The sequence below is a fragment of the Tripterygium wilfordii genome, chromosome 9 (assembly GCF_013401445.1).
Source record: "Tripterygium wilfordii isolate XIE 37 chromosome 9, ASM1340144v1, whole genome shotgun sequence".
NCBI lineage: Eukaryota > Viridiplantae > Streptophyta > Magnoliopsida > Celastrales > Celastraceae > Tripterygium > Tripterygium wilfordii.
In genome coordinates this window covers 3,657,822-3,684,656 of record NC_052240.1, presented here as the reverse complement: position 1 = coordinate 3,684,656, position 26,835 = coordinate 3,657,822, and the positions used below count along the sequence as shown (strand labels likewise).

Sequence of the window (26,835 nt, the reverse complement as noted above, 5' to 3'; positions counted from 1 at the left end):
TAGACTTGTAAAGTATAAGATTTGTGATAATATATATGGATTACCCCCAATTAAAGTGAGGTTGAGAGTCTTTTTTATCATTTAACATGTTATTTCTTATACTAAACGCTTGGTATTAAATAAAAAACGAGTTAGAGATGTTTTAATATTATACAACCGACATCGTATAAGAACCACTTTTATATAAAATTATTCAATCCCTAATATTTTAAAAATCGTACAAACACCCGATAACTTCATTAAAGAATACAGAGCCTTATCCTCACATCCAAACGTTAAATTGTTAATTTTTTTGTTCTATGGGTTTTGTATGATTTTTTTATAAATCTCTCCCTTTTTTTTTACATACTTCATACATATCCTAAACCCACCCAACGGATTGAGATAACTGCTTTTAACAAGTCATATATATCGATTGAGTATTTCAGTAATCAAAGCCGTTAGATCAAGCCTGCATTGCGTACTTAAAATACGCACCAATTTTTAATGGTATGGATAAATGAAATGACTAATAGACCCCAATACTTTGGGATACACATGTTTCAAATCAATAGTGTGAAAACATAGATTGCACTATAACTTCCAAAGTCGAATAGGCAAGACAACTAGCATGCAACTTTTAAAACTGAACTAACATTCAATTCTCTACTTTTAAAACTGAACTAACATTCACTTCTCTCAGAGGTTGGTCATTTGTAAACATCTACACATAATCCCTAGGAAATTCAAATCCTGCACACATTAAAACTGAGATCTAATCAGAGTAATTGTCAAGGCAGAATGAAGCAAAACGAAACGAGAATAAAACATTATATACAGACACAACCAAGCTAGCACAAAGCATACATACTTTCACCCACAAGGAGTGGCAAGTATCGATGATCAACAGAATCAACACCTTACTCATCCAACATCACATGTTAATCAAACTATGGCCATTGTACTATCAAAGATGAAAACACAGTAGATAAATGAGACACAAGTAGAGCATCTATATCAGGTGACGTTTTGCGAAGGTTACGGGCATCAGATAGTCAACACAATTATACCTAGAGAAGGAAGTACGCCATCATAAAATGTTACATGAACCTGGAACCAAAAGATGAACATCTGCATCTAGAAATAGAAGACAACATTAGAAACACCCTGTAATAATTTCAAGTAATTTTACAACAGTACAGCTCTCCAAAGCTGCTAACACATTGATGATGCATATGAAAAAGCAGAGAAACTTAGATTCACTGTTAGGATGTTGACAGTTACCCTCTTCAAAATCAAATGAAATTGAAGAATGATACAAACAGGTTACTGGAATGATTGAAACTAGGGTGAATTAAAGAAATAATTCCAACCCAATTGTGTTTGAGATAATTCTTTTGATGAGGCAAAACAGTCTTGCCAACATGGCAAAAACTGTTCAGAACAATCAATAGCTGATGGTCTTCGTCCCATGAATAGTAGAAGCTGGACCCCTGGTTGCCTTAACATAACTGATGTAGTCGCGATAACTCAAGGTAAATATTGTGCTTTGGTAGAGGGTCAGCTTTATACGCTTCCGGAGTGACTCAGTGATGGCACCATTGTACCCGGCTTTACGCAGCAGCGAGTCTATGGCCTCCACTTTAGTCCAACCTGACAACCAAAACCACAAGTTGAGGAATATTAAGCTATCCAACAAAGTAAGGAACTGCATATAACTAGGCTCAAGATGAACTGAAGCCCAATGCCCTTAAAACCAGCAAAGGGTCTAACAAGATATTCCTCTGAAGCTCGCACTAAAGCCCAAACACAATCCAGTATATAAATAGAACTGGTTTTCCAAAAAAATAGCAGTAAGATTGTATATCACAAGGACAATGAGCATGTCCGCTGGCTTCTATTGCCCTTAGGTGGTAAATGGTGATTTCTCTAGTATTTACTGAATTCATTCTTTAATTGAAAAATTAAAATGCAGTAGGCGATAATGAAAACTGTGAAAGAAGGCATGTTGTGAAACTAAGGAGCTACTGTCTTGGAAGGTGGCCAAAAATATGCTTCATGACCAAGAAAGAGACAATTTTACCTTCATGAGCAGCCACCTCAGGCAAATATGTAGCACTTCGCCTAACATTGTAGTCAGGATCAGTAAATTCAATAATTATACCATGCTTTCCAACCTGCAACCAGAAGTTACCAAAATCACAAACAAGTGAGCATATATTCCTAAATTTCATCGAGTTCGCCTTATGAAGAACATAAAGTAGCCTATTGGACATAACAATAAAACTTCACACCATTTAACACCAAGTAAATATCATGCAGACCTAATAACAAAGTTTTCAAGAACACCAAACCACTATAGATATCCCAATTAAAGAAATGAAATGGATGTATTTGACAGTGAAGGTCGAGGATAACATTTGTCACTGGAAGTCTAGAACTTTTTCATCAATTTAAAGAGTAACAACTAACAACTACAGGAATCACACTGCTGACGAGATATACCAAACTGGGAATTCCCTAGACAACATGCTCAATCTTTAAAACTATTCTATTGCTTGCACAGGGCCAAGGGCATAAAAAGAGCACCACGACGTATGATAATCAGTTAAGAAAGACGATGTAAACACGTGCAGTCATCCAAATAACCAAAGTGCCAAGAGGCTATCAAGAAGTGAAAGATGACATACCTCCCAATCAAGGTAGTTATTAGCAGTTTCATGATCAGTCAATACTGAAACTGTGCATTCTAAAGAAGGCAATTCTTTAGCTTGTATAGGGGGGAATCTGCGGTCCCTCAAAGCACTGTAAATAGCATGTAGAGGAAATAAGTAAATATATAAAATAAAGAAATTAATTCATCAAAGTCTTGCAGATAAGTGACAACAATAAAAAGGACTAAATACGATCCATCGTGTTCCATAACTCATCTCATACACAAAGCTACAAGCTTAAAATGCAATATTAATTTTTGCAATGCAGAAATTTGCATTATTAAAGAAGGACATGCTGATCAGTTCTGAGTATTAATTGCAATATGTTCGGGTGGAAAGAAGATGATTGAACTTTGAATGACCTATGACTAAGACTGATCATCAGATCATGGAACAATGTGGCATGCCTTCTGACATTGAATCTGCTTTTCTTGTAACCAATCAACATCACAAATACCCAAGAAATTGAATTTAAAACCATCCATGAGCTGGACTCGAAGTAATATTAACTAAGGAGTCATGTAAAGTGTAAACAACCCCAAATATTTGGGATTAAGGCTTGTCGCTATCATTGCATCTGCACTGTTAAACAAAGCAAACAGTGTTCATGCCATGTCAGGAAAGTGAGATCAAGAAACACCAACATTTCAGAATTATGAAAGTTCATTCCTTTAATCATTCAAAAAAAAGACAGCAAGTAACGACTAAACTGGCCCAGATCTAGAGCAAAACCAAAACCATTGTATCCACAGGATATAATACAAATAAAAGACTCTTAAAAACTCTGCTTAAACTAAATATCTGGCTTGGAACTCAAATTTGTTCTTCGACGCATAGCATAATGAGTTATGCCATGAAATTTTTGGCAAAGAAAGCCATATATTTTTTTTTAGAAACAGCAATATCCCTATTTGTTTTTGACACTCAAATACTTGATTAGTTGGCCAAAGCAAATGTTGCCTGTGAAAACTGAAAGGGCAATGACCTCCATTTCATCTATTACATGAAGTTAAGTCTGCAATTTTAAAAATTGATTTAAATGGTAGGATCTCTACTCTCTTTAGGCCAGTGTATCTATATGTTGCCCTTTCTCCCTCAATTGATTTCGTAATCATCTATGACAAGCAATCTGCATTACATTATGATCACAAACGGTCTATATTACATTATTACACATCATATATGATAGAACTCAATCAGAGTAAACTAAGGTCCATCCAGTAAGAGACATATTAGGAAAAAATAACAATATTAAACATCCAACAAAAATTTACCAGAGTTACTTGTTGCTGAAAAGAAAGGAAAGGAGGGCACTCAAAAGAACAAGACACACAGAGTGGTTAATAACTTTAAACAAAATTAGAATATAATGACCATATTCAATTGAGATATGTATGATGAAAAAACCTTGTTAAGGCATAGTCCTTGAAGCCGTTAATTAAGCATTGGGCTTCCAGAGTTCCAATGCACCCACGTAAACTAGGCTCCCCACCATTGACCACTTTCTTCCAAGTGACAAATAATGGGCTGAAATCAAAATAAGTTGAATTAAAATATATCATGCCATTACACTAACATGTATAGAATAGAGCTACAATGTTTCTTTCTAAGTGAAGTCCTAAATTAAAATAAAGAGGAAGCAAAAACTCTCGAATTATTTCAAAAAATAAGATGTTTATAAGTAGCAAAAGTCATTGAAAAGCAATATATTAAAATATCAAAGCGAACAACAATCAAGAAGCCACATAAATGATGGTGGGCTTGTAACTTCATTTAATTATAAACAACATCTGAAGAAATACAAGTACACAAAAAAATGACACGCACTAGGCATTCTAATCAGACAAAAGCAAGCCCACAAGCACATACCAAATGGCAAAGATGGTAAAGTTATACCAGATAGCAGAACTTGAAAGCATGTATAACTTGCAGTTTTTTTCTCCCCGCTAGAGAGACTTGATTCAGCGTCTCCCAGCTAGAAGCATTTGCCCCTAGCCAGCACAAACCTCGGGAAAAGAAAATTGTCAAGAAAAAAACAAGAGCACTGACAAGGGTAAGGTCTTCCAGTGAGAAGCGTTTACCCTTGGCCAGCACGTCCACACCCTAGGGAGGGAGAAGTGTCAAAAACAAGAGCAATGATTAGTGCAGGGTCAGGCTGCATGCATTTAACCACTGAAATACACAGGCCGTTAAATACATTATTAGTTGGAAAGCTACATTAACTGCAAACTTTGGATTTGAGCATTCCTTAGTGTTAATTAAGAACAGGGTCCTCGGATTTCTCTTCTATTGTCAAACAAACACAGATAAATAAACCAACTATTTGACATGGTCCAATCTGTATGAAGATGTCTCAATATATGATAGACACACAATCATCAAAATGGTTTATTTACCAAACAACAGCCTTTTTCCTAGCAATCCAAGTGACTGAAAAAATGAGCAGAGAAAGCAACGGAACTCTTACATCAGATTCCAGAGTCATGCAATATGTGGAACAGGTTCAGTTTCGGCTAAAGGTCTATCATAGAACACTAACAGCATGAGTTAAGGATACAAAATGCAGGATCAACTAAAATTCAAGGCCAACAAAAGATGAAACTTCTTTATTCGCAGCCTCACAGGTCCCCAAACAGTAGACACGATACTCATAGAAATATATTCTGGAACCATAAAAGAACTCCATGCTAAGGAATATACATTACAGCTTTCCAACAATGAGCTTCATACCAAAATTTGCAGGAACAATTTGAATAGAAAAAACAACAGAACAGAGAAATCAATTGTACCATCAAGAACACATCAGTCAATGTATAATCAACGCCCAAAACATACACCAAAGGCAGCGGAACCACAGCTTGATAACATTGAAAACCAGGTAAAGTAATCCACAGAAACCCCCCCAATACAGAAATAGAAGTAAAACAGAAAAACAAAACAAAATACGATCTCTCAGTAAAAACTACACAATCAGAATATTTCCCACATCGCGCTGGCTGCCGACGCCAGTTGAAACTTGAAAGCACAAACACACAACATGCACACAAATCAGCCCAGGTACAAACACGCATACATACACAAATATACATATAGGTATAGAGATTACTGCTGGCCTTCATCGAAGGCGGGAGGCGGAGCCTCCTCGCTGTTGTAGTGAGCGACGAGAGTGTCGAAGCAGTAGACCGCCATTTCCCTATTCGCAGCCACCATCTTCTCTCTAAAACTCAGAGAAACGGAGATTATCTGATCAATTCAACAGAAAATCAACAAATAAAACTTTGATCGATCGTTGCGTTTGTGAATTGCGAAAGAGAGACCTCTTTGGCCCCGCCGACTACAAGTAAATCAATAATTAATTAAATGTTTTTTAATTAGAAAATGGAACTGTTTTCTTCTCTGGGACTGGGAGACACCTTCTCCCCACGGAGAAGAAATATGGTATATGGACGTTTGTGGATTAGATTTCCGGGATTGCCCTTGATCTTTTTATTTAATTACTAAAGTAGGATGCCTTGCGTGTTGGTGTCCTTTTCTTGGGCTTTTTTGAAGGGCCCGTTCAAGGGGACCAACAAATTACTATTGGGCCAACTGCACGAGCCGTTGAGATTTTTCTCTTTCTATTTTTTTCCCTTTAATCAGGTTAGTTCACATTTTCTCAACGACCTTGGACACTTTCTTGGCAATCATATTGTCCACAGCCAAAATGAGATTATATTAAGCTACAATGACACAGTTGGTTTCATGAAAGGTAGGGAAAAGGGAGTACTCTGTACTCAACATCAAGCGCAGCAGTGCCAGTGATACAACTTCTCACATACATGTTTAATCTCAATCTGAATCCGAATCGTGTCTTCTTTTCTCCTTATCTTTCCTGCGCTTTCTCTTGTCATCTGAATCACGAGAATGCCGCTTCTCATGTTTTTCACGCTTATCACGTTTCTTCTCTTCCCGCTTCTCTTCACGCCTCCTTTTCTTTTGCAGGCTCTCGTCCTTTGACTCATCTTTTCCAGCGTTTCTTGTTGAGGAACTGGTTATATCTGGCTTTAACATAGCTGATGAAACTTCTGATGTACCAGATTGAAGAGTAATTGGGTCTTCCCAAGGACGGGGCATTCTGCAGTAAAAGTCAAATCAATCCAATGAAATCAAACTATTAAAACAGAGGAAGCACGATAGGAAGTGAGAAAGCTATCTATAGGCTGTTGGTAAAGAAGTGCAGGTGCAATGAAGTGTAGCAAGGAAGAAGGTAAATAACATTGGCTGAAATGGCAGTAATACCTCATCTTTGCAATTAGAAGGGGTAAGGTGTACCCAACAATGTTTGAGACCAACGATACAGCAATGTAAAAGTAGCAGACACACTATCATAAATCTAATCAATGTGCTTCGATACACAAAGTCTCTTAAAATAGCCAAAAGTGTAGTATGTTCATCCTGTGCAATGCCAAAAAACATATAATGGACACACTGTCTGTGGGTGTGTACTGAAATTGTAGAAACTTTTAAGAACAAGAATGAAAAGCAACACTTATTATTAGAAAACAAAAATTGCCGTAATCTGGAAAACAGCGGAGGACAAAATCTGAATTAAATTCTTACTCCTGAAAAGTTTTAAAGAAAGGGTCCTGAACACCTTGCAGGAACCAAATATGGATGACTCAAATTCTTCAATTCTACCAAAACCATAAATGAAATAAAAACTGGTTCCATTTTCACCATAACCTATGCCTCTTAACATTTCAGATATTCATAATTGGGTGTTCACAAGAAAATCAGGACCTTCAATAGAGGTACTCTGAGGAAACTTATACCAAATCTTGCTAACAGAAAGTTCAAGAATCCTACTAGGAGGTAAAAGCAAGCCTACAAGAAACAGGCAGCATAAATTTCATAAATGCAAATCATCAGACAGCCTAACATCATTTAAAGTTGAATCACAGACATCCAGGACCATAATCGGAAGCCTCTCGAAGACCATCCCTAGGCAGGCTAAACCTCTGCACACCAAGTTTAGGCATTCCTGGACATCATGATATTACCAAACAATCAGAGTCAGCAGCCTGATTCAAATCAAACCTGTTGATGATTGAAAGGCCCATTGGTTAAAGCCAGTATAATGGCAACTCACAGATAAATGAATTTGAACATCCCAGCAGAAATTCTAAGATTATGAGGCACATAGGATTTCTGCATAATCACTATAACTCCCATTAATTTGTCCATTTATTATCATATATGCCTATATGGCTGTGCCTGGAATGCCCTTTAATACATGTTTACTCAAAGCTACCACCATACTTATTGACTAGCCCGAATTCTCCTGGCTGACAACCATCTCACAATCAAAGCAACACATTCAGCAAATAGACAAATGCAAGGAGCAAATGAAATCTCAAGTAATAACCATACTGTGTAAAAAAAGATCAGTGGAACATCCACTAATTCATCCACTACATCTAGTTCATGGTAAACAAATCTCATCTTGGTTACCTTACTTCACAGGACAACTCCTTTGCAACATGGCATAGACAACCAAGGGATACTGGGATAGTATATTGGATTGACAAGGAAATAAATCAAAGCAGATTCTATTCTTTTCTATTTTATTCATACCGTGAGAAACCGAGACCATCAACCCTTGCCGCTTCAGAATGCCCTTCACCCAGGTCATCTGCAGTAGAGCTGCGTTTCACAAGCTCTGAAAACTCGTGCTTATCTAGTCGATTACCTTGTGGTCGAGTAGAACGCTTAGGAGCTAAGCCAAGAGCCTCCCTCATCAATTGTTCTTCCTCTTCCTTAACTCGTTTTATCTCTTCTTTTAGAGCATCAGCATCTGAACCCTTAGAATTCTTATCCCTAGTGTACCAGTGTAGATCCTTCCCTGAAGGAAAGTACAAAGTTGAGACAATATTATTCAACTCTTGATGGTATAAAAATATGATCACACATGAAAAGACAAAATGTTCTTCTCAAATATATGTTTCACAAAATATGGTAGGTGCAGATGAACAAATTCGTTCAGCAAGTCTATAACATACAAAAGGTTAAAAAAAGACTTGAATTACTGAATAATCTCCAGATAAATTGAATAAAAGAAAGGGAAACAATGAATTTCGGATCTAATTATTTGATCCAATCATCAAAATATAATTTGCAAAGAAGAAAAAACTAAATTTCAAAGATTCAACCTCGGACATATTCAGTATACCAATAACATCAGATATTCACTGGACTGTGCATGCTCCAAATCTTTCATCTTGTAGCACCTTCTTCGATATCAAAAATCTAAAGATAAAGAAATTAAAAAGTCTTCCATCATCAGAAACATTCATTCTCACATCAGTGTCCCAAACAGAAAATGGAACTGAATATAGCATGATCACTCAAACCTAGGAAGCACCGACATGGACACGGGACACGACACGACACGGACACTCCGACACGGGAATTTCAAATTTTGCAGGACACAGACATGGCAAGGACACACATACGTAGATATATAAAATATATATCCTATATAAAAATTAACATAAACAAATATTTTCGAATTGCATAATGCTTGATTTTATTAAATATATTTCTAGGTATTTTTTTCAAATTATAAAAGAGTAAAAATTAAATGACCTTTTTTTTCCTTGCACGAGCATTCATGAATGGAACCTAGGTTAAGGACACCTATCGACCAACCATAAAGAACAAGGGTTTCAAGGTAGAGACACCACATCAGATTTGACTTCTTACATGTAAGAATCCCATGGTGAGTGAGACATAAAACAGCAACAACTCCAAACAGAAAAAGAGCCTAAGAAATTTACCCCTTTTGTCCTTGTTTTCCAGCTGAGGAAAAGGTCGGCTCTCCCTCAAAAAAGTGTCCAGGAGTGTCCACACCGCGTCCTCTCTCTAAAAAATTGACCAAAATCAGGACACGGCCTGGACACGTGTCTTAGGCGTGTCGGTGTTCGACACGGACACTTCATCATTTTAGAAGTGTCCGTGCTTCCTTGACTCAAACAGCAACAAAGATTTGTGCTTAACCAGAAATGAAATGCTTCCTGTAACTTTATTTTTTACAAAATATCAGGTTTCAATTTCATAGCGTCTTTGATGATGACGATGACGATGACGACCAAGGAGGTTTTATTGTGATCTATGAACTACAATAATGAACAATCCTATCAACCTCACGATAAAGGACTGAGCCAAAAGAACAGCTGCCACAATCCCATGTCAAGGGTATAAAAACCTGTCATTTTTGTAAATGCGTATTACAATTTACAGCACAAAAGAATGAAAGATTGCATACGGGTCAAAAAAACATCAGAGGGAAAGACCAAAACAACAAAGAATTCCATGTATGTATGTTAATATGTTGGCATGTGTGTCTGAACACACATAACAATTGTTCAAAGAATCCATTACATTAATTAAATAGCTCTTCCAGAAGTTGGAAACAGAAGCCAAGATGCTAAAATAAGACATGGTATGAATAAACTAGTCCCTTTGGAGACCACTGTAAGATTCCAGGAAAAAACAAAACAAAACTACTTCATTACTTTGGTGCTGAAAGATATAATAAACACTACCTTTCTGCCATCTTCCAACAGAGGCCTTGATACTATGTCCAAGATAATTCTCTCGATGCTTATCAACCTTGACATCATCCCAACTAAATTCTGCACATCATAAAGCGAACACATACACATTAATCATGATCATCCGAGATAAACCAGTTAGGTAAACAACAAAAACATTTGAATTTATACAAAACCCAATTCCTAGATCGGCTCAATATATGTGAAAATTAGCATACAACTGCATCTCATCAGTGAAGAAAAAAAACTTTCTTTCACTTGACTCCGTGTCAGAGAGGACTACCGTCAACTTCGCAAGCCTTCAAATAGTATTAAAAACTTGTTTATCACATGCTAAATGCACAACGATATCAACTCTCCAAAGATAAAACTAAAAACTCTCTTGATTCATAAGCCCACCAATTAAATCATATTCATACCAATCTATAATTCCAAATTGAGTGAACATTCAGCATGCCGGTTTCTGTCATTTCAAGTAAACTAGGTTCCCTCCTGATAGGAGCCATATCAATTTTTTTTTTTAAATACCATTGAGAAATTTGCTTCTTATTGGAATCGAAACTTGGGACACATGTGCCTAACCCAGTCGATTGCCAACCGAGCCACTTCTCGTTGGTGAGCCATATCAACTTACTGAAGTGTTATGAGCTGGTTTTATGTTCTGTTATGTTGTTAAACTTGATTCAGTTGTAAACCACTTTCTGTCACTTGGTTAGTTAGTTCTTTTAGTCTAGCTGTCAAGCAACTATTGGTTGTATAGTTGCTATATTAGTGCTCGATGTCATTGTAGAAGACAGTTATGAAAATGAATGAGAAATTGGTATTCTGTTTCTGTGTTTCGTCTCTGTAATTTCTCCCTACTTCCATTCCCAAACCTTCATACTCGGTCAAGGTTAGAAAGAGGTTAACACCTCCCTCATCAATTAGGGTTTAACTAACATTACACTTCTACCAAACCACTAATCCACAAAATTAGGGCAACAGATAACATAGGATCTGGATGTATCAAGAACCCTAAATTAATCAACTCAAACATGATAAGCACAGAGTATTGACGTGCATATATAACAACGGATTAACTCACACACATATATATAGACATATAAAATTAGAGGGGGAGGAGAGAGAGCTTAGGATCGAGGCCACCGCGAACACCGCCACGAGTAGGATGATACATGTTTGTTTCTCTTTTTCCACTCCTCCTGTAATTTCTTCTTATTTATCTTTTTGTTTGGATTCGGAGAAAGAAAGAAACTCAGAATGAGATTTGACTCTGCAAGTATGGCCTATTTTTTAGGAATTAAAAATTTCTTTTAGGAATTAAAATTTCATCGCTGCCCCATTTTTTTACTTCATTACAATTTAACCCCTAAATTTATAAAACCCGACGTATCAGGCCGAGCTGGACTTGCCCGGTGACTCCAACAGGTCGACTCAAGCTTAAAGTGTCAAACCCAAGTCCGGCCGGAAACAAACTAAGATTGGGACACATTTTTAGCCCAAGCCCGTCTCACGGGCCTAATTGAACTACCCAAGTTTGCACTTCTATTGGGCCAGGCCATGCGGACCACTGAGCAGGTGTTCAGTTCTAATTTTGGAAACTAGTGACTCTATTGGGCCACCTGTACCCACCAACTTGATATCAGGATTACTCTGTAATTTTTGTTTTGTAACCATGTTTGTTTTGTTAAGTAGTTTTTATGTTTTGTTTGTTTAATCCGACTTAGTCCGGTATAGTCCAATGGAATTCAATGTCGTTTGGGAGTGTCTGATTTTAGGATTTGTATTTTTCCTTTTCGATTATCTTGATTATACTTCATCTTTATAGTAGCACGAGTGTGCTTACATTTCTTAATTACCTAACGTGTTGGGTAAAGAAACATAATTATTCTATAATTGTGAAGAAAAAGAGAATAAAGAATTTAATGACGTGTCAATGCATCTTATCCAAAACTTTGTTGGATTGCTATGGCCAAAAAGTTTTCACTGGAATGGAATACACGCGGCGATATGTGGACACGCCACGTTAGCAATGAGTCTGATTTTGGAAACCCCTCTTACTGAGGACGAATTAGCACTTTCTAGAAAAAAGAAGAACAAGTTGTTGTTTTATTAGAGTGACAGCTGTGTCCAAAACGTCAACCTCCTAGTTCTATAGGCGGTTGCCGACAATCTGACCAGTCAATCCTTGTTCACTTCACATCCTATCCTTTTTGTCTTCTTTTAGAGACGGTAATCACGCGATCTTGGATTTACACCAAAAGGTCAAACACAATCTCCAGTCTTCTCAACTTCAAAATGGAATCCAAGTAAAGTAATACTGGATGGATTTAAATATCATATATATATATCCACAATAAAGATATTTATGAATATATATATATGAGAATAATGAGAATAATCTGTCTAATTTTGTTGGTTGATTCTGTCTAAGAGCATCTAGAATGGCAAGAGTTTGAAATGCTTGAATCATAATTTTATGGTGAAATATAGTGTTAGTTACTCACAATGGATAACATTTGACGCTCCAAAACATGTAGAAATTTAACCAACGCTTCATATTTGGAGTGTGCCTAAATTGATGAATAGTGGTAAACACAACCAATCAAATAATGTCACATGTTTTTCTCTATTATATTTTTCTCCTTTTCTTGTTCTCCTTCTTTCTCTGTGCCCTATCAAGCACTCTCCCTGCGGCTCAAGAGTCTCACCATTGTGGGTGTATAATTTTCTCGACTTGACTCATTTACAATCTTACACCAACTAATATTAGAGAGAGGTTATTGAGAGGATCCATAATGGATGCTACATTCAACACATCAAATTTTACTTTATCTAAAAGTGTAGTACTAGAGCACAATAATGGGTGCAAAATGACTCTTGAAAAGAGTTGATGATTTTGGAAACACTCAATATTTAGATATTTAGCGTGTTTGTTAAATGGTGAATAATGAACAAAATAGGACCCACACGTCCAACTAAAGGACGCCATGAGTCATTGAATCATCATTTATATATGATTCAAGAGATATAAAGATATAATAGGAAGCAATTTGGAGTATTTATAATGTTTGTCATTGTATGACAACAATTGAGAATTGAAAATTTGCACAAATATCAAGGGATTTTGAGTGGTAGCTCAAGAGCCACCATTGGAGATGCTATATGACTAGAATAATGTTTGAGACCCCTAAAAAGTGATCCCAAAATACCCCTATTTAATGTGGAGTGTTGGATGTGAAGTGGACCCTACATGTGTGTTTTTAATCAATGGCTATTTGAATATCACATAGATTTGGGGGATTTTTGGGATCAAATTTTGGAGGTCTCTAACATTGTCCATATGACAAGAATTGTTTATATTTCATCCAAGGGTTGAGATTAAGACATCTCATTGGAGATCTTAAAGGATTTTTCTTTTCTTTTTTTAAATTTTTATCATCACTTCTCTTTTGACTAATATTTTTTTCCCTCTTTTTTTACATAAATAAAAATAATATAAAAAATTAAATAAAAACAAATTATCTCGACTATCGATGGCTGGAAGATTCGAGTTAAAATATCTATTGTGAATTTGTGATAGCTATCTTACCGAGGCAAATTCAAACATAAAAACTATTATAAATGAATAAAAATAGAACTAATTATTTTGATTAGCTAAATATTAACTCACATTAATAATAAAATTAAATTTAGAAATCCTTCTTTTTTGTACAGCCAAAATGCTCGAAATCGTTGAAGTAGAGAAGAAAGAAAAGTATCTTCGACATATGAAATAAACTAATAAAGTTTTAGTTAATCAATTTATAAATCAAAGTGATTAGAATTCTCAAAAATAAATTCAAAAAAAACTCAAATTACTCTCTAGTTGCCGGACGTAGCCCCACGGCCAAACTTTTGTTTGTATTTCCATCACCTGTTCATGTCGCATTGGAGAGCACAGGTTGGAGAGACTCAAGGATTCCGAGCATCAAGAGAGGTCAATTGCTAAGTTGCGACACAAAAACTTGGTTAGGGTTTGTGGGGTTTACCGGAGAAAAGATGAGAAGTTGGGAGAGTAAAGGTGTTTTATTAATACATTTGATGTTTGTTTTAATTTTTAATATTAGGTAAATTCTTTTTTTTTTATGCTATGTAGATAATTTAACTGCCCTATGTACCCAAAAACTACTCGTATGACTTATTTGAAACAATTTATAAATTTAGGTATCCAAATTGAAACATTTGAAATATAAGTGACTGAATTGAAATTGATTAGATATTTCAATGACCAATTGTATTTCCTCAAAAAATAACAAAAGAGCAAACGAGTCGGCCGCCTCTCTCTCAGCCTCAGGTGTACGGATTACTTTTACTATCCAACAAACAATACAGCTCTCTTAAAAACTAAAAAACCAATTGAAGCGAAAACGTGTTGAATTAAAACTCCTCGTCATTTTACGAAACTACCAAAAATGCCCCGCCAAAATCCAAAAACCGCGTCTATATATAAATTCCTCTCCATGAATCTCCCACCAACCTCGTTTGAAGGAAAATCTGAAATCTCCAACAGACTTGAGTGAAAATTTCAGCAAATACACAGGAAAGAGGAAGAGAGACACAGTTTATCGAACAACCATGATGATGTCGACTCAGTGGACTCGGTTTGAGGACAAGCTGTTTGAGCAGGCTCTGGTTATGTACCCTGAGGAGTTGCCTGATCGGTGGCAGAAGGTTGCCGATCATGTCCCTGGGAAGAGTTATCAAGAAGTGAAGGAGCACTATGAGGATTTGGTACATGACGTTTTGCAGATTGATATGGGGAGAGTCGATTTGCCCAGTTACGCTGATGACGACGACGAGGAGTTGGGGAATTGGCAGTCGGAGCTACATCAGATATCGTTTGGATCACCGAAACCCAAGGAAGCTGAAAGGAAGAAAGGCACGCCGTGGACGGAGGAGGAGCACAAGTATGTGTGTTAGTTTGTTTATTTATGTTCGGTTTTTGTGGTTCTTTTTCAGTCGTTGTGCTCGTTTATCTGTTGCTGTTGATATCCATATTACATCATTTCCATCTTGCAACTATTTGAAGAATTTGGGTTATGGCTTGGACAAAACCCAAACTGGATTTCATTTATTTTCTTTGGGTACTTGAGGTTCTGTTCTGTACTGAGTTTGGCGTTTGTGGGTATTCCTGGAATTTTAAATATGTTCAATTTAGGTAGGATTGACAGAATAATGGGGGTTTTTCTGACCTTGATTTGAGGAGATTGATTTGGGGATTCTTTTACTGTTGACATTTTGAGGTTTCAACTTTCAAGGTCAAACGACTGAGATTTTGGGGTTTCTTTTTCCCTTTTGGCCAAGTCAGAGCAAGTGGTTTCTTAAAGCCATATTTGGTGGGTATAATTCTCCAATTAAATCTGATATTGTTTCATCTAGTGCAAAACCCTTTGCTATAATCATTTCTCAAGTTTGCATCCTTAAGCTTTTACGTTTTGATAAAGAATCAAATTGCCAACTTTTGAGCGTAATCAGTAGAATCATTTGATCGACTTTCGAGGTCCAACCATCTACAACTCATTTGTTTTCAGACTCACAGAGCATCTCTTTCCTCTATCATCCAACAATTATGAAACTTGGTACCCCTGTGACAACTTAGCTCGTACTTTCGAGATTAGCTCAATTGTTCCTTCATAATTGTTCAGTCCAGAGTTCCCCTCCGACCACTTAACTCAATATACCATATCCAGTAAATGATATGGATATAACTTATGAGGCCAGTGTTGATCCATTTTCTGCAAGCCAATGTCACACATTTTAGACACAAGATTTTTTCATGTGATATTGAGGTTTGAATATAGAATTAAGGAGCTTTTGGCCCCATTTCTATGATGGCTGCATCCTAGGACCCCTAAAAAGATTTTGGCTATGGTGCCGATAATGGCTTTCTTGTTGGAACATTGCACGATTGTGATAAGAGAGCTGCATAGGCCAATTAGGAATGGGCTCATACTGGTAAGATCTATCTACAAAGATGAACATATTAGACCATTATGAAGAACTAGTGAGACTGGGATTGGTTTCCAAGGAAATCATGCTCCGTACTTGCTCTATTATTTTTATTTTGGAATTTTTGTGATTGCGTTCCAAGAAAATGGTGCTCTGTATTGCGGCTCTTATTTCCATTTAAAATTTTTGACTAGTCTGGTTGTAGTTTCTGGAATGTCAGATTTTTTAAATTTCTTCTTATCATGTGCAATTCTGTAATGTAAATGTGATAATTCTGAATCTTAGGGTTATTTTTTTTGTGTCCATGCTTCTCTAATGGTGATTCTTACTAACATCCACTCTTTTAACTTCTTGACTAGTTGTCATCCATAATATTAACTCATATAGTTGTAGAATGCTATGCGAGATTGTTTGTGAGAACACCCTATCTGTATATGAAGCTGATGTTTAATGCATGTTTTGGCAGGTTGTTTCTAATTGGGCTTAAAAAATTTGGCAAGGGAGATTGGAGAAGCATTTCAAGGAATGTGGTTGTGACAAGAACACCAACTCAAGTAGCTAGCCATGCCCAAAAATATTTCCTCCGGCAGAGTTCAGTGAAGAAAGAGAGGAAAAGATCGAGCATTCATGATATCACCACAGTTGATAACTCGGCGGTTCCTCAGCCTGCCGATGAAAATTGGGTTCCTCCACTTGCTGACCAAAACTGGGTTCATTCACATGGTGATGAACTTCAGCTGGCTCAGCCCCAGCAGTTCCAACCTTTGTCTCCGCAGCTGCAACAGCCAAATCAAGGAGTTCCGATGGACTATCAGGACTTCACGTTTCACCCAATGTAAATGATATTTATGTATAGAAGTTGTAGTCTGGATTTGAAATCCCATTTGTATAGCACTGATCTTATTGTTCTTTTAGCTGATACATAATTAGGTGGTCTGTGAAGCAAAATTGAAAGTACGAGGGTGTTTTTTTATTCTTCTTGTGAATGAAATAGGTGAAAATTGAAATTAGGGTAGTGGAATCTTGTATGCTATCTTACCCCATGTTTTGAAAACCGGACCGGCCCTTGAACCGGAAAGCTATCCGGTTCATGGTTTAAAGGGTAAACCGGTGCCAAAACCGGGTTCGACCGGCCGATTCAGTCAAATTTACCGAACCGGTTAAGTACCCGGTCACCGGTTGAACCGGCCGATCCGGTCCGGTTTTCAAAACCCTGATCTTACCTTAGCATTCATACGTAATGTTCTTTTAGTGGTATCATGATTATTTTTGGTAATGGAAATTCAAACAATCTTCTTTTGGCATTTGAGGCCCCCCCCCCCCCCCCCCCCCCCCTCCCCAATTTTAGATTTGAATGGTTAGTGTCAAGAATGCATGTATATTGATGCTGGTGACTAGTACACTTGAAAGTTTTATATCCATATATCCATTGAAAGCTTGACCCTAGGTCAGGATAGCAATTGAATGATGATGACATATATGAATTATTGATGGAATAAAATTTAAGGAAAAGAGTCTAAAGATGTCCCTGTTTTGCCATCTATTATTTTATGAATTTGCAACCCTGTTGTCATGTGGAAAATTTCAATCTGTGAGGGTCTGTCAGCTCGGGTTTAGGTTCATATCATGTTCAAAATGACAAACTTGTATAGTGTTTTCTCTCGATTATTAAAAAAAGAGAGTGAAAAGTCCATAGCTCTATGCTGACAAGATAAACTTATATAATGGTGTTGTTTGAGAGTGTTGTCAATTGCTGTGAAGTATTGTGCAGTATTATGAGTTATAAAACTGTGTTGCGGTGTTGTGAGGTGCGTTTGACATATCTAAATTACGATTATATTAGATGACTAATAATATTAATATAAAATCACTTAATGTTTACATTGTACATTAATCTAAAATAAAATAATTGACCTAATTTGATTACGTGGGACAATTCAACATATATTGTAAGCTTTTGAGAGTGCTGTGAGGTGAGGTGTTGTGAGGTAAAAAACTGTGGTGCTGTAAGGTGAGTTCTGCTGTAAAAACGTTTAGCGTGTCACAAAAAATTGTGGTGCTGTGAAGTGAGGTGCATCTGAACGCAGTGCAAACACACTACCAAACACATACAATATCTTTTTCTCGGTTATTAAAAAAAGGTATAAAGTCCATAGTGTTATGCTGTGGAAGATTTGGGTCAAGGTCCAATAAATCCCATAATGGGCCGGACATCTCTTGGGCCATTTTGGCTCAGTGGACCGATTTGAATTTACATTTCTACCACGAGAGGTTGTCATTCTCAATACACCTCATATGGACAACAGAAGTGAGTCATCCCAATAAATGATATGTCACTCTCTAGTTTCAATCATTAAATTTTGTGGGCTTTTACACTTAGATCGATAAAAAAAAAACATCATTTATTAGGATAATTGAGATCCCATTTATCGGGATCCCCATATTTTTTTGTAAGGACAATGAAAATGGGGTCTCCAAGATGCAAGCAAGAGCCACTAATTGTATAGCACAATTTGTAACCTAAAACCAATTATTAATATTTTTATTTTTGAAAAGCTAGAGCTTTCATTTCACAACAAAAGCAGATGCCCTTTTTCAATAAATTTATTGAGGCTATGATACATGTGAACAAACACTTTCTAAGAAATTAGAAACTTGAGATGATAAAAAAATAAAAAACACTAATCAAATCCATATATATCTTCTTTGGTCTAAATAATCTTCTTCCCTAACCTAACCATGTTTGACAGTCAATGCCCTAATTAGATTAATATATGCAAAATTGATATTTGTATAGCATAATTAATTAATTAATCAGCAACACCCACATTTTTGGGTAGTTTGACCATATTTGCTGTAAAGCACAATCTTTGAAAATAATTTTTAACTTAGCATCATATAATATAATAATATATAATAATGTAGCTGTAACGCTTGTTGATTTATTAAATTTGTTTTTTTTTTCCCTAATTGGGGAAAAAAAATATTTAGGTTAGATTTTATTTTATACTAGTGCCTGCCTGTTGAAGTAGACCCTGTGACATGCAAAATACAAATATGCTCGATTTGCCACATCACAATACAAATATGGCTAACTATACTTTTTGGCATAAACTAATAATTATTAATTAGTGTATATGACATGAGATTATGGGGCAAATCTTATAATAATACCTTCTACGTGGTTTTATGCACGGCTAACACGTAAGCAGTTGGACTCAAGCAGTGACCTAGACGACAAGTCTCTAGACATGCAAGAACAAAGGAGACGGGCCATTCGTGGCTTGTTAAAACTTCGAGCTCAAATCAATGTCTTTCTCGAGAGTGAAATAAAAATCAAATGTTGCAATTCAGAGTGCGTACCTCGTTTGAGTTTGAACGTTCATTTTACAAGAGATATGATATGTTTATTGCGATTGTCATACTTGAAAGATTTCCCGATTGTTGGGATTTTTGGGATCCTTAATCTTAACTTTGAAGTTTGTTGAGAGGTGAGGATTCATGCTGATTCCTCGCCTTTTTCCTTTCCTCTTACTTGAATTATTGAGTTTACTCCACTCTAAATTGATTATAGGAAGATTTTCTCTACGAGGTTTTTCCTTTTTATGTTACTTGTCATGCTGACTAGGCATGATATTTTTTCTTATCCACAAATAACATTGACGTGTTATTTCTTATTCACACCCCAACACTTCACAAATTTATTTTGAAGGAATTAAAGTTGTAGCTTGCTTCATGTTTGTCCTTGTGATTACTTGTCTAGTCATATCATTTTTGCTATGATCTTTCTTTTTTCATTTATTATTTTTTTTGAGGGATGAATAATGGAACCTTTACATTTTCAATAATTAAAAGATATTCACACCACTAAATATTATTTTTTAAAAAAATTACCAGGCTGGCCTGCCACCTGACATTACCCAATATTGACAGAATGACAGACTAGTCTAGTTTTGTTACTAGTTGTAATCTAAGTCCAAAAGTTGGGAACTGACAAATCTAGTACCAACCAAAAAAGGAAAAGAAAAAAGATTTAAATCTCAAAATTTCCAGCAAAGGAGGAATGGAATGGATTATGGATAGATAGATATGAGAAACTGCATTGGGGGCCTAAATTTGCAGAGAAGAATCAGAAGCTTCTTGATTGGTGTTGGAGTCTATGAGGAAAGATGGCGCCCCATAACTTAGACTACTAGCTGGCCTATAGTTTTTTTGCAGGCTAATAATTGTGTAATGTATGTATGCATATATATAGGTATATCCCTTTTGGATAAGAAGATGAGAGGATGGATTAGGTTTTCAAAATCACACTTGATTAAGATACATTCATGTGGGATCTTCTTCCTTCAGTTTCTTGTGTTTACCTAGAGGTGTAACATGGGTCGGCCTAGCATGAGCCACACAAACAGTTAGGCCTGTGCTTGGGTGGATCAGACTGGTCCGTAGGTCTAAATTCGCCAGTCGAGCCCCGAAGTTAAAAACATGGAGCTCAGTTCGTGAACGACCCTAGGGTTGGGTTGATATTCATTGAGTGACTCTTTGTGATGATAGTTAAGGAAAAAAAAAATTGAATATAGACACTAAGACTGTACAAGAATTATCGACATAACTTAATTGATTGATAACCGAATCAATTGGTCGGTTATTTCCAAAAAAAACTACATATTTCTTTAAAGAATCAATTGAAAAATAGAGAATAATCAATGGATTGATCAGAAATAACTTAATTAATTGAAAATAGAGAATAATCGATGGATTGATCAATTAAATTTATGTAAAGAAAAACTTTGAAAAAAACCCGTTATGAGTCTTTTCACCCCTAACGCGCACACATTGTTAATGCGTGTCAATTTCATTGTTGATTATACATTCATGGGCTGATCCTCATACATGCTCACGCCAGAAAAGCAAGCTTCTCACAATAAATCCATGCTTATCTTCACTTGTCAAACACTACACAGTACACACGCGTGTTAATCTTGTCGTACGATGGTGTCCACTTGGCTGCCCCGCCCCGCCTACATTTTTCCATTCGTACTTTCCAAACTCCAAACGTAACCGTCTCCTCTGCCAAATGCCCTACGGCTTTTTTTTACGTCTCGAAGGTCAAATTGTGAGATTGTTGTGTTGTGTGGTCTCTATCAGGCATTTTAACAAACACTTTGTCATTCTGCGGGAAAAAAAAAAAAAAAAAAAAAACACACTTTGTCAGCAAATTTAATCTTTTCTAACTTAGAAACACAAGTGGACATGAAAATCCCATGTTTCTCATTTATGAGAGGGTTTTAATAATCAGTTATGACTTATGATAGGAACCCCAATATCACAATTATTAAGTTATATGCACATGATTTCATTTGTATCATGTGAGACATGTGGAGCCCATAAATTTATTTAGATTCTGACCATTGAATTCCAACGTTGTGATAAGCGAGATATAAACTGTTGGGATATCATTTTTATTTACCCTTTTTTTTTGAAATGAGAGAGGGAGAATTCGAACCTTTGTCACAAAAGTGATACACATCATTTTTATCATTTTCAACCAATGATTCGGGTGTATTATTTTCTTTTACTAATACTTGAATAGTTTACCTACCACATTATTTTCAGCCAATTTAAGCTAATTGGCTCTAAAGTTTGGCTACAACATATTTTAGTAAAATCCATCCCAAACGTTAATATTGATATGTCAAATTTGGAGTTATTCGATTTAAAGATTAATCCAAACTAACTCGACTACTAAATTGTTCCAACCTCCAAATATGTTTTATTTTTATTTTTATTTTTTTATACGTTGGCAATGAATCATAATACAATTCAAAAACAGAAATAAATTAATTTGGTTAATTTTCTATTTTAATTTTGAATAGAAAATAAAAATAAAAAATAAAAAATAGCTCAGACGTCAGTAGGCTGACAGTCCGATTGGCACATTCTTTCACTTTCTTTATAAACCAGATAGCAGTGACTCTCCTTCCACACCAAACCCAAACAAACACGAACCAGAGAGAGAGAGAGCATTCATGGAGAGCCATGGCTCGTCTTTCTCAAGTTTCCGATCCTATCTACGAGCCCTGGCCGAGACACCGACTCGCCTCGCCCGCCGAGCCGGCTCTGTCTCCACCTCCTACGAAGAAATGAGCCGGGTCCGGGCACGGTCGGGCTCAAACATGCAGAGGACACTCCGGTGGTACGATTTGGTCGGGTTTGGAATCGGAGGCATGGTCGGCGCCGGAGTCTTCGTCACCACTGGTAGTGCCAGTCGGAAATATGCCGGCCCTGCGATTGTGATCTCCTACGCCATTGCAGGCCTCTGCGCACTTCTATCCGCCTTCTGCTACACCGAGTTCGCCGTCGACATGCCGGTAGCCGGTGGCGCCTTCAGCTACCTCCGTGTTACTTTTGGTGAGTTCGCAGCCTTCTTAACCGGCGCGAATCTCATAATGGAGTACGCTTTATCCAACGCCGCCGTCGCCAGAGGCTTCTCCGGGTACTTTGGCACCGCGATTGGAGTCCCCGCGTCGAAATGGAGACTGGTCGTCGACGGACTCCCGAACGGCTTCAACGAAATCGATTTCGTCGCAGTAATTGTCGTCTTAACAATCACTCTGGTTATCTGTTACAGGTAATTCGAAACGACACTTGTACATTACCTCCATTAACTCAATTCTTTCCCAATCAATTTATTGTGCGTATTTGGGGGGTTATTGTTTTTCAGTACTCGCAACAGTTCGGTGGTGAACATGCTGTTGACAGCTCTGCACATGGTGTTTATAGTGTTTGTGATAGTAATGGGGTTTTTGAAGGGAGACTGGAAGAACTTTACCGAACCCGGTGACCCGAATAGCCCATCCGGGTTCTTTCCGTACGGTGTTTCTGGTGTGTTCAATGGAGCATCGATTGTCTACTTAAGTTACATCGGATACGACGCTGTTTCAACTATGGCCGAAGAAGTTCGTAACCCGGTCAAGGATATCCCTATCGGAGTTACCGGCTCCGTTATCATTGTTTCCGTGCTCTACTGTCTCATGGCCGCTTCAATGTCCATGCTTCTCCCTTACGACATGGTACTGACCGACTTTGCAGCTTCAATGGCATAATGGAAAATATTAATTAATTAAAGAATATTTCATATTTGTTTAGTTATGTTGAAGTGACGAAATTGTCCTTCTGGTGGCTGTTACAGATTGATACGAAGGCGCCGTTCTCGGCGGCGTTTAGTGGGAAATCGGACGGTTGGAAATGGGTGTCGAACGTGGTAGGAGCGGGGGCTAGTTTTGGGATTTTGACCTCGCTGTTGGTTTCGATGCTGGGTCAGGCGAGATACATGTGTGTGATCGGACGGTCGAGCGTGGCCCCTGCTTGGTTCGCTAGGGTCCACCTAAGGACATCCACGCCTGTCAACGCCTCCGCTTTTCTGGGTACTGTTTTATGGAGTATTAATTTAATTATATTTTTTTGGATAACTGTTATGGATGAGGCGGCTTTTATTGGGCTCAATGTAGCATTGTTTTGGTGTTCCATCTGATTTGCATCGGAATGTGGGCATATTGAGTTGTTTCGTGTGGGTTCCTGACCTGAAAGGCTGAAACCGTTGGGGCATGGGACCCAATTGGATCTATTCAGTATATTCTTGGGTTCTTAGTACAGAATGAGGTGGTTTTTGGGTTTGTGAATGTTGAGTGGTAATTTCAGCGGACATATGTGAGTAATTTGATTAGGTTTGGTGTTGGATTGAAGCCTAACTTGGTACTTCTTGTCATTTGATGTTGAAGTTGTTTTAGGGATTACTGTTAGGTGGATGGGGTAGGGTGGACTCATGTTGTGGCCTACCTGCCCTTCAAGAGAATTGGGTGGTGGGAATTGGCGGTGAATTAAGATGTGGATCTGATGGTTTATGAGTTCTATCCTGAATGTCAGTTTTGCTGAAATATGTGTGGTTTGTGGTGATAATGTAGGGGCTCTTTCTAGCTTAAAGAGTAATTTGCCTGCTTTGTTCTGACGGTTTGTGTCAAATATTTGAATTCGGCAGAAGCTAACTACTGGAAAAGCTATTGCATTTCATAGTTTATCATGTTTTACTTCTGACTTTAACTCTGCTGTGTTCAAGTGGCACTAGTAAGTAGTAACAACATCTCTGGTTTATTTACTTTGGCATCAAATCTTCTGTAATTTCATTTTCAGGAATATTCACAGCTGCAATCGCCCTTTTCACTGAACTAGAAGTTCTCCTCGACCTAGTATCGATTGGGACACTCTTTGTCTTCTACATGGTAGCCAATGCAGTAATATATCGACGATACGTCGTGGTGGGAACGACTAATCCATGGCCAACAATGTCCTTCCTCTGCTCATTTTCCTTGACCTCCATTATGTTTACTCTCATATGGAAATTCATGCCTTCTCGTGAGCCAAAAGCCATTCTGCTCGGTGCATGTGCTGTGGTCGCAATTGCTGTTGTACAACTTTTTCACTGCACAGTCACTCAAGCCAGGAAGCCAGAGTTTTGGGGAGTACCCTTGATGCCATGGATTCCCTGCATATCAATCTTCCTGAACATATTTTTGTTGGGATCACTTGGTGGAGCATCCTATGTGAGATTTCTATGCTTTTCAGCCTTCGTAGTGGTTGTATATGTATTGTACAGTGTTCATGCCAGCTTTGATGCTGAAGGAGATGGGTGTCTTGGTCAAAAGAATGTCATTGAGATCCCTAAGGCATCAGTGAAAAGCTTTGATGACCCTAATGATCTCAAAGTGTAAAAAGGTCTTGGTGCTTACTTTTATAGGTTTTTTTGATGGATACTTGAACCCAAAGGGGATGAAACTGAAAGGGCGTAGAATTAGGGGATAGAAGTCAAATTGGGTTTTGAGAGGAACCCTTTTTGTATAGTTGATAATTGGGAAAAAAAAACAAACTAGACTTGGGTTTGTGATCTTTTGGTATAATATGAGAGATCATGTGATCTATCAACTGCTTTATAGTTAGTTGTTAGACTCAGACACTCAGTTGTTCATGAATGAAATGTTGAGATTTTGTATTTATTTCAACTTTTCAAATACCACATAAATAAATACGTTTACAGTTAGAAATCAAATCTTGAATCCACACACATATATAACTTAATCGATTGCCGATTGAATCACTTCTCATTGGTTATTTACATTTGACTTTTTTACCACCAAACAAAGTTACAAAAGTAGCAAATGAAAATCTGGATTTTTGGGTCACTTAGGGTTGTAATAATAATCAAAAGAGGAGGAGAATGGAGAATCAAATTATGAGGGGGAAAAGTGCAAAGGGGTGTAAAGGATGTGATGGCGCACGGGAGAGGATAAGATCAGTAGATGCCTGAATCCTTTTAATGGAAAGTCATACTGTCCAAGATAAAGTTGGGATTTCTTTCAAGTGTTTCTTCAGCCATCAAGTCATGGTAATGGCTACAACAATTACAAGGTCAATGCCTAGAACATTCATTTCAATCATTTCAAACTTACACTAATTTTGTGGTTATTCCTCATGGGAGCACTACTTCAAGGACTATATATGCTTAGGACGGTGTATAAACTATATGCATTAAAAGATCTCACAAAATTGTAAGGAGGACATATTCCTGATTTTGACGATCAAAGTTTGAACTCGCTTAAGTTACGATGTTTGGTTCATTTTATTTTATCCGTGTTATTATTTTATACTTATATATTCCATTTTTAGAAGAAAAAAAACCCGTCTTTTTTAAATTTTCTGTTTTCAAGTGATTTTCTATTTTATTTGTTTTCGAAAATGATAATCAAACGTGTTCTCTGAATTGATTCATGTTTTTAGAAAAATGAAAAAAATAAAACGTATGTAAAACAAACATACCAAACAGATATCTCACAATGTAACGAATTGAGTAGATAACTATTTAATAATAAATATGAAAAAATAGAATCAATTTGAATATTGGAAAAACAAGTAGGCCGGGTTGAGTATTTGGGAGTCCCAAAAGGGACAACCATCTCTTCACGAGGACCACGACAAGATAACAATGGGAACCAAAAAAAAAAATGATGGGTCATGGTGTTGGCTCCATGTCCAAACTGAAAACCTTTTTGTCCATTGCATGAGTCCAAATGCCACCATATGTGATTTTTCGTTGTCCCCACAAATGTTTTTAATTTGCCAACTTTTATTGTTAATGGGGATAGAAATAGAATTAGAACCAATATGTATCACCCACATCCCTTTCTCTCTCTAAGGTCTCATCCTATCATACCTTTAGTTTAGTCCAAGCCAACTAGGCAACTAGTCAATATACCAAGAAAATAATATACACATTCCCCAATTATTTTCCACTTTACATTTTGACTTCCACTAATTTCTTCTAATGGTGTGAGTTTTTTCTATTTATTCATTTTATCTTGCATTTTGACTTCCATATAGGGAACTTAGCTTTGTTTCTCTCATTCATAGTTGCAATAATTTTTGGAAACTTATGTTTTACAATTCAAATGAGGATTAAATGTAACGAAAGCTAAGAGATTAAAGGCTTATTCACCACAAATCAATCGGTA

General features: G+C 37.0%; 4 protein-coding genes across 4 annotated transcripts; 2 read left to right on the top strand and 2 right to left on the bottom strand.

Annotated features, from left to right (window-relative positions):
• Nucleotides 1-1,117: 1,117 nt before the first annotated feature.
• On the bottom strand, nt 1,118-6,113 carry LOC120005590 (uncharacterized protein At2g38710-like). The gene is made up of 5 exons (XM_038855320.1): nt 5,800-6,113; nt 4,101-4,220; nt 2,670-2,784; nt 2,063-2,156; nt 1,118-1,632 (listed from the first exon to the last, which is right to left on the bottom strand). The coding sequence occupies exons 1-5, from the start codon at nt 5,901-5,903 to the stop codon at nt 1,427-1,429; spliced, it is 639 nt and encodes a 212-aa protein (XP_038711248.1). The 5' UTR covers nt 5,904-6,113; the 3' UTR covers nt 1,118-1,426.
• A 268-nt stretch (nt 6,114-6,381) lies between these two features.
• Nucleotides 6,382-11,962, bottom strand: LOC120005918 (multiple myeloma tumor-associated protein 2 homolog). The gene is made up of 5 exons (XM_038855803.1): nt 11,908-11,962; nt 11,416-11,487; nt 10,277-10,366; nt 8,307-8,574; nt 6,382-6,807 (listed from the first exon to the last, which is right to left on the bottom strand). Exons 1-5 carry the CDS (start codon nt 11,960-11,962, stop codon nt 6,522-6,524), a joined length of 771 nt encoding a protein of 256 aa, XP_038711731.1. The 3' UTR covers nt 6,382-6,521.
• A 2,826-nt stretch (nt 11,963-14,788) lies between these two features.
• LOC120006132 (transcription factor DIVARICATA-like) lies at nt 14,789-17,286 on the top strand. Its single transcript, XM_038856040.1, has 2 exons — nt 14,789-15,234; nt 16,743-17,286. The coding sequence occupies exons 1-2, from the start codon at nt 14,903-14,905 to the stop codon at nt 17,113-17,115; spliced, it is 705 nt and encodes a 234-aa protein (XP_038711968.1). The 5' UTR covers nt 14,789-14,902; the 3' UTR covers nt 17,116-17,286.
• Nucleotides 17,287-22,227: 4,941 nt separating this feature from the next.
• On the top strand, nt 22,228-25,378 carry LOC120006131 (cationic amino acid transporter 7, chloroplastic). Its single transcript, XM_038856039.1, has 4 exons — nt 22,228-22,904; nt 22,998-23,346; nt 23,466-23,700; nt 24,464-25,378. The coding sequence occupies exons 1-4, from the start codon at nt 22,303-22,305 to the stop codon at nt 25,039-25,041; spliced, it is 1,764 nt and encodes a 587-aa protein (XP_038711967.1). The 5' UTR covers nt 22,228-22,302; the 3' UTR covers nt 25,042-25,378.
• Nucleotides 25,379-26,835: the final 1,457 nt, after the last annotated feature.

Excerpts from the sequence above, each read along its gene's own strand:
- LOC120005590 (XM_038855320.1), bottom strand. The coding sequence starts at position 5,903 with ATGGTGGCTGCGAATAGGGAAATGGCGGTCTACTGCTTCGACACTCTC. Across the intron at positions 4,221-5,799 it reads GCCTTCGATGAAGGCCAGCA|CCCATTATTTGTCACTTGGA; the intron begins GTAATCTCTATA and ends TTTTGATTTCAG. Across the intron at positions 2,157-2,669 it reads ATAACTACCTTGATTGGGAG|GTTGGAAAGCATGGTATAAT; the intron begins GTATGTCATCTT and ends TTCTGGTTGCAG.
- LOC120005918 (XM_038855803.1), bottom strand. The coding sequence starts at position 11,962 with ATGGTTACAAAACAAAAATTACAGAGTAATCCTGATATCAAGTTGGTG. Across the intron at positions 11,488-11,907 it reads TATCAAGTTGGTGGGTACAG|GAGGAGTGGAAAAAGAGAAA; the intron begins GTGGCCCAATAG and ends AAGAAATTACAG. Across the intron at positions 6,808-8,306 it reads GATGGTCTCGGTTTCTCACG|AATGCCCCGTCCTTGGGAAG; the intron begins GTATGAATAAAA and ends CTTTTACTGCAG.
- LOC120006132 (XM_038856040.1), top strand. The coding sequence starts at position 14,903 with ATGATGATGTCGACTCAGTGGACTCGGTTTGAGGACAAGCTGTTTGAG. Across the intron at positions 15,235-16,742 it reads TGGACGGAGGAGGAGCACAA|GTTGTTTCTAATTGGGCTTA; the intron begins GTATGTGTGTTA and ends ATGTTTTGGCAG.
- LOC120006131 (XM_038856039.1), top strand. The coding sequence starts at position 22,303 with ATGGAGAGCCATGGCTCGTCTTTCTCAAGTTTCCGATCCTATCTACGA. Across the intron at positions 22,905-22,997 it reads ACTCTGGTTATCTGTTACAG|TACTCGCAACAGTTCGGTGG; the intron begins GTAATTCGAAAC and ends ATTGTTTTTCAG. Across the intron at positions 23,347-23,465 it reads TGCTTCTCCCTTACGACATG|ATTGATACGAAGGCGCCGTT; the intron begins GTACTGACCGAC and ends TGGCTGTTACAG.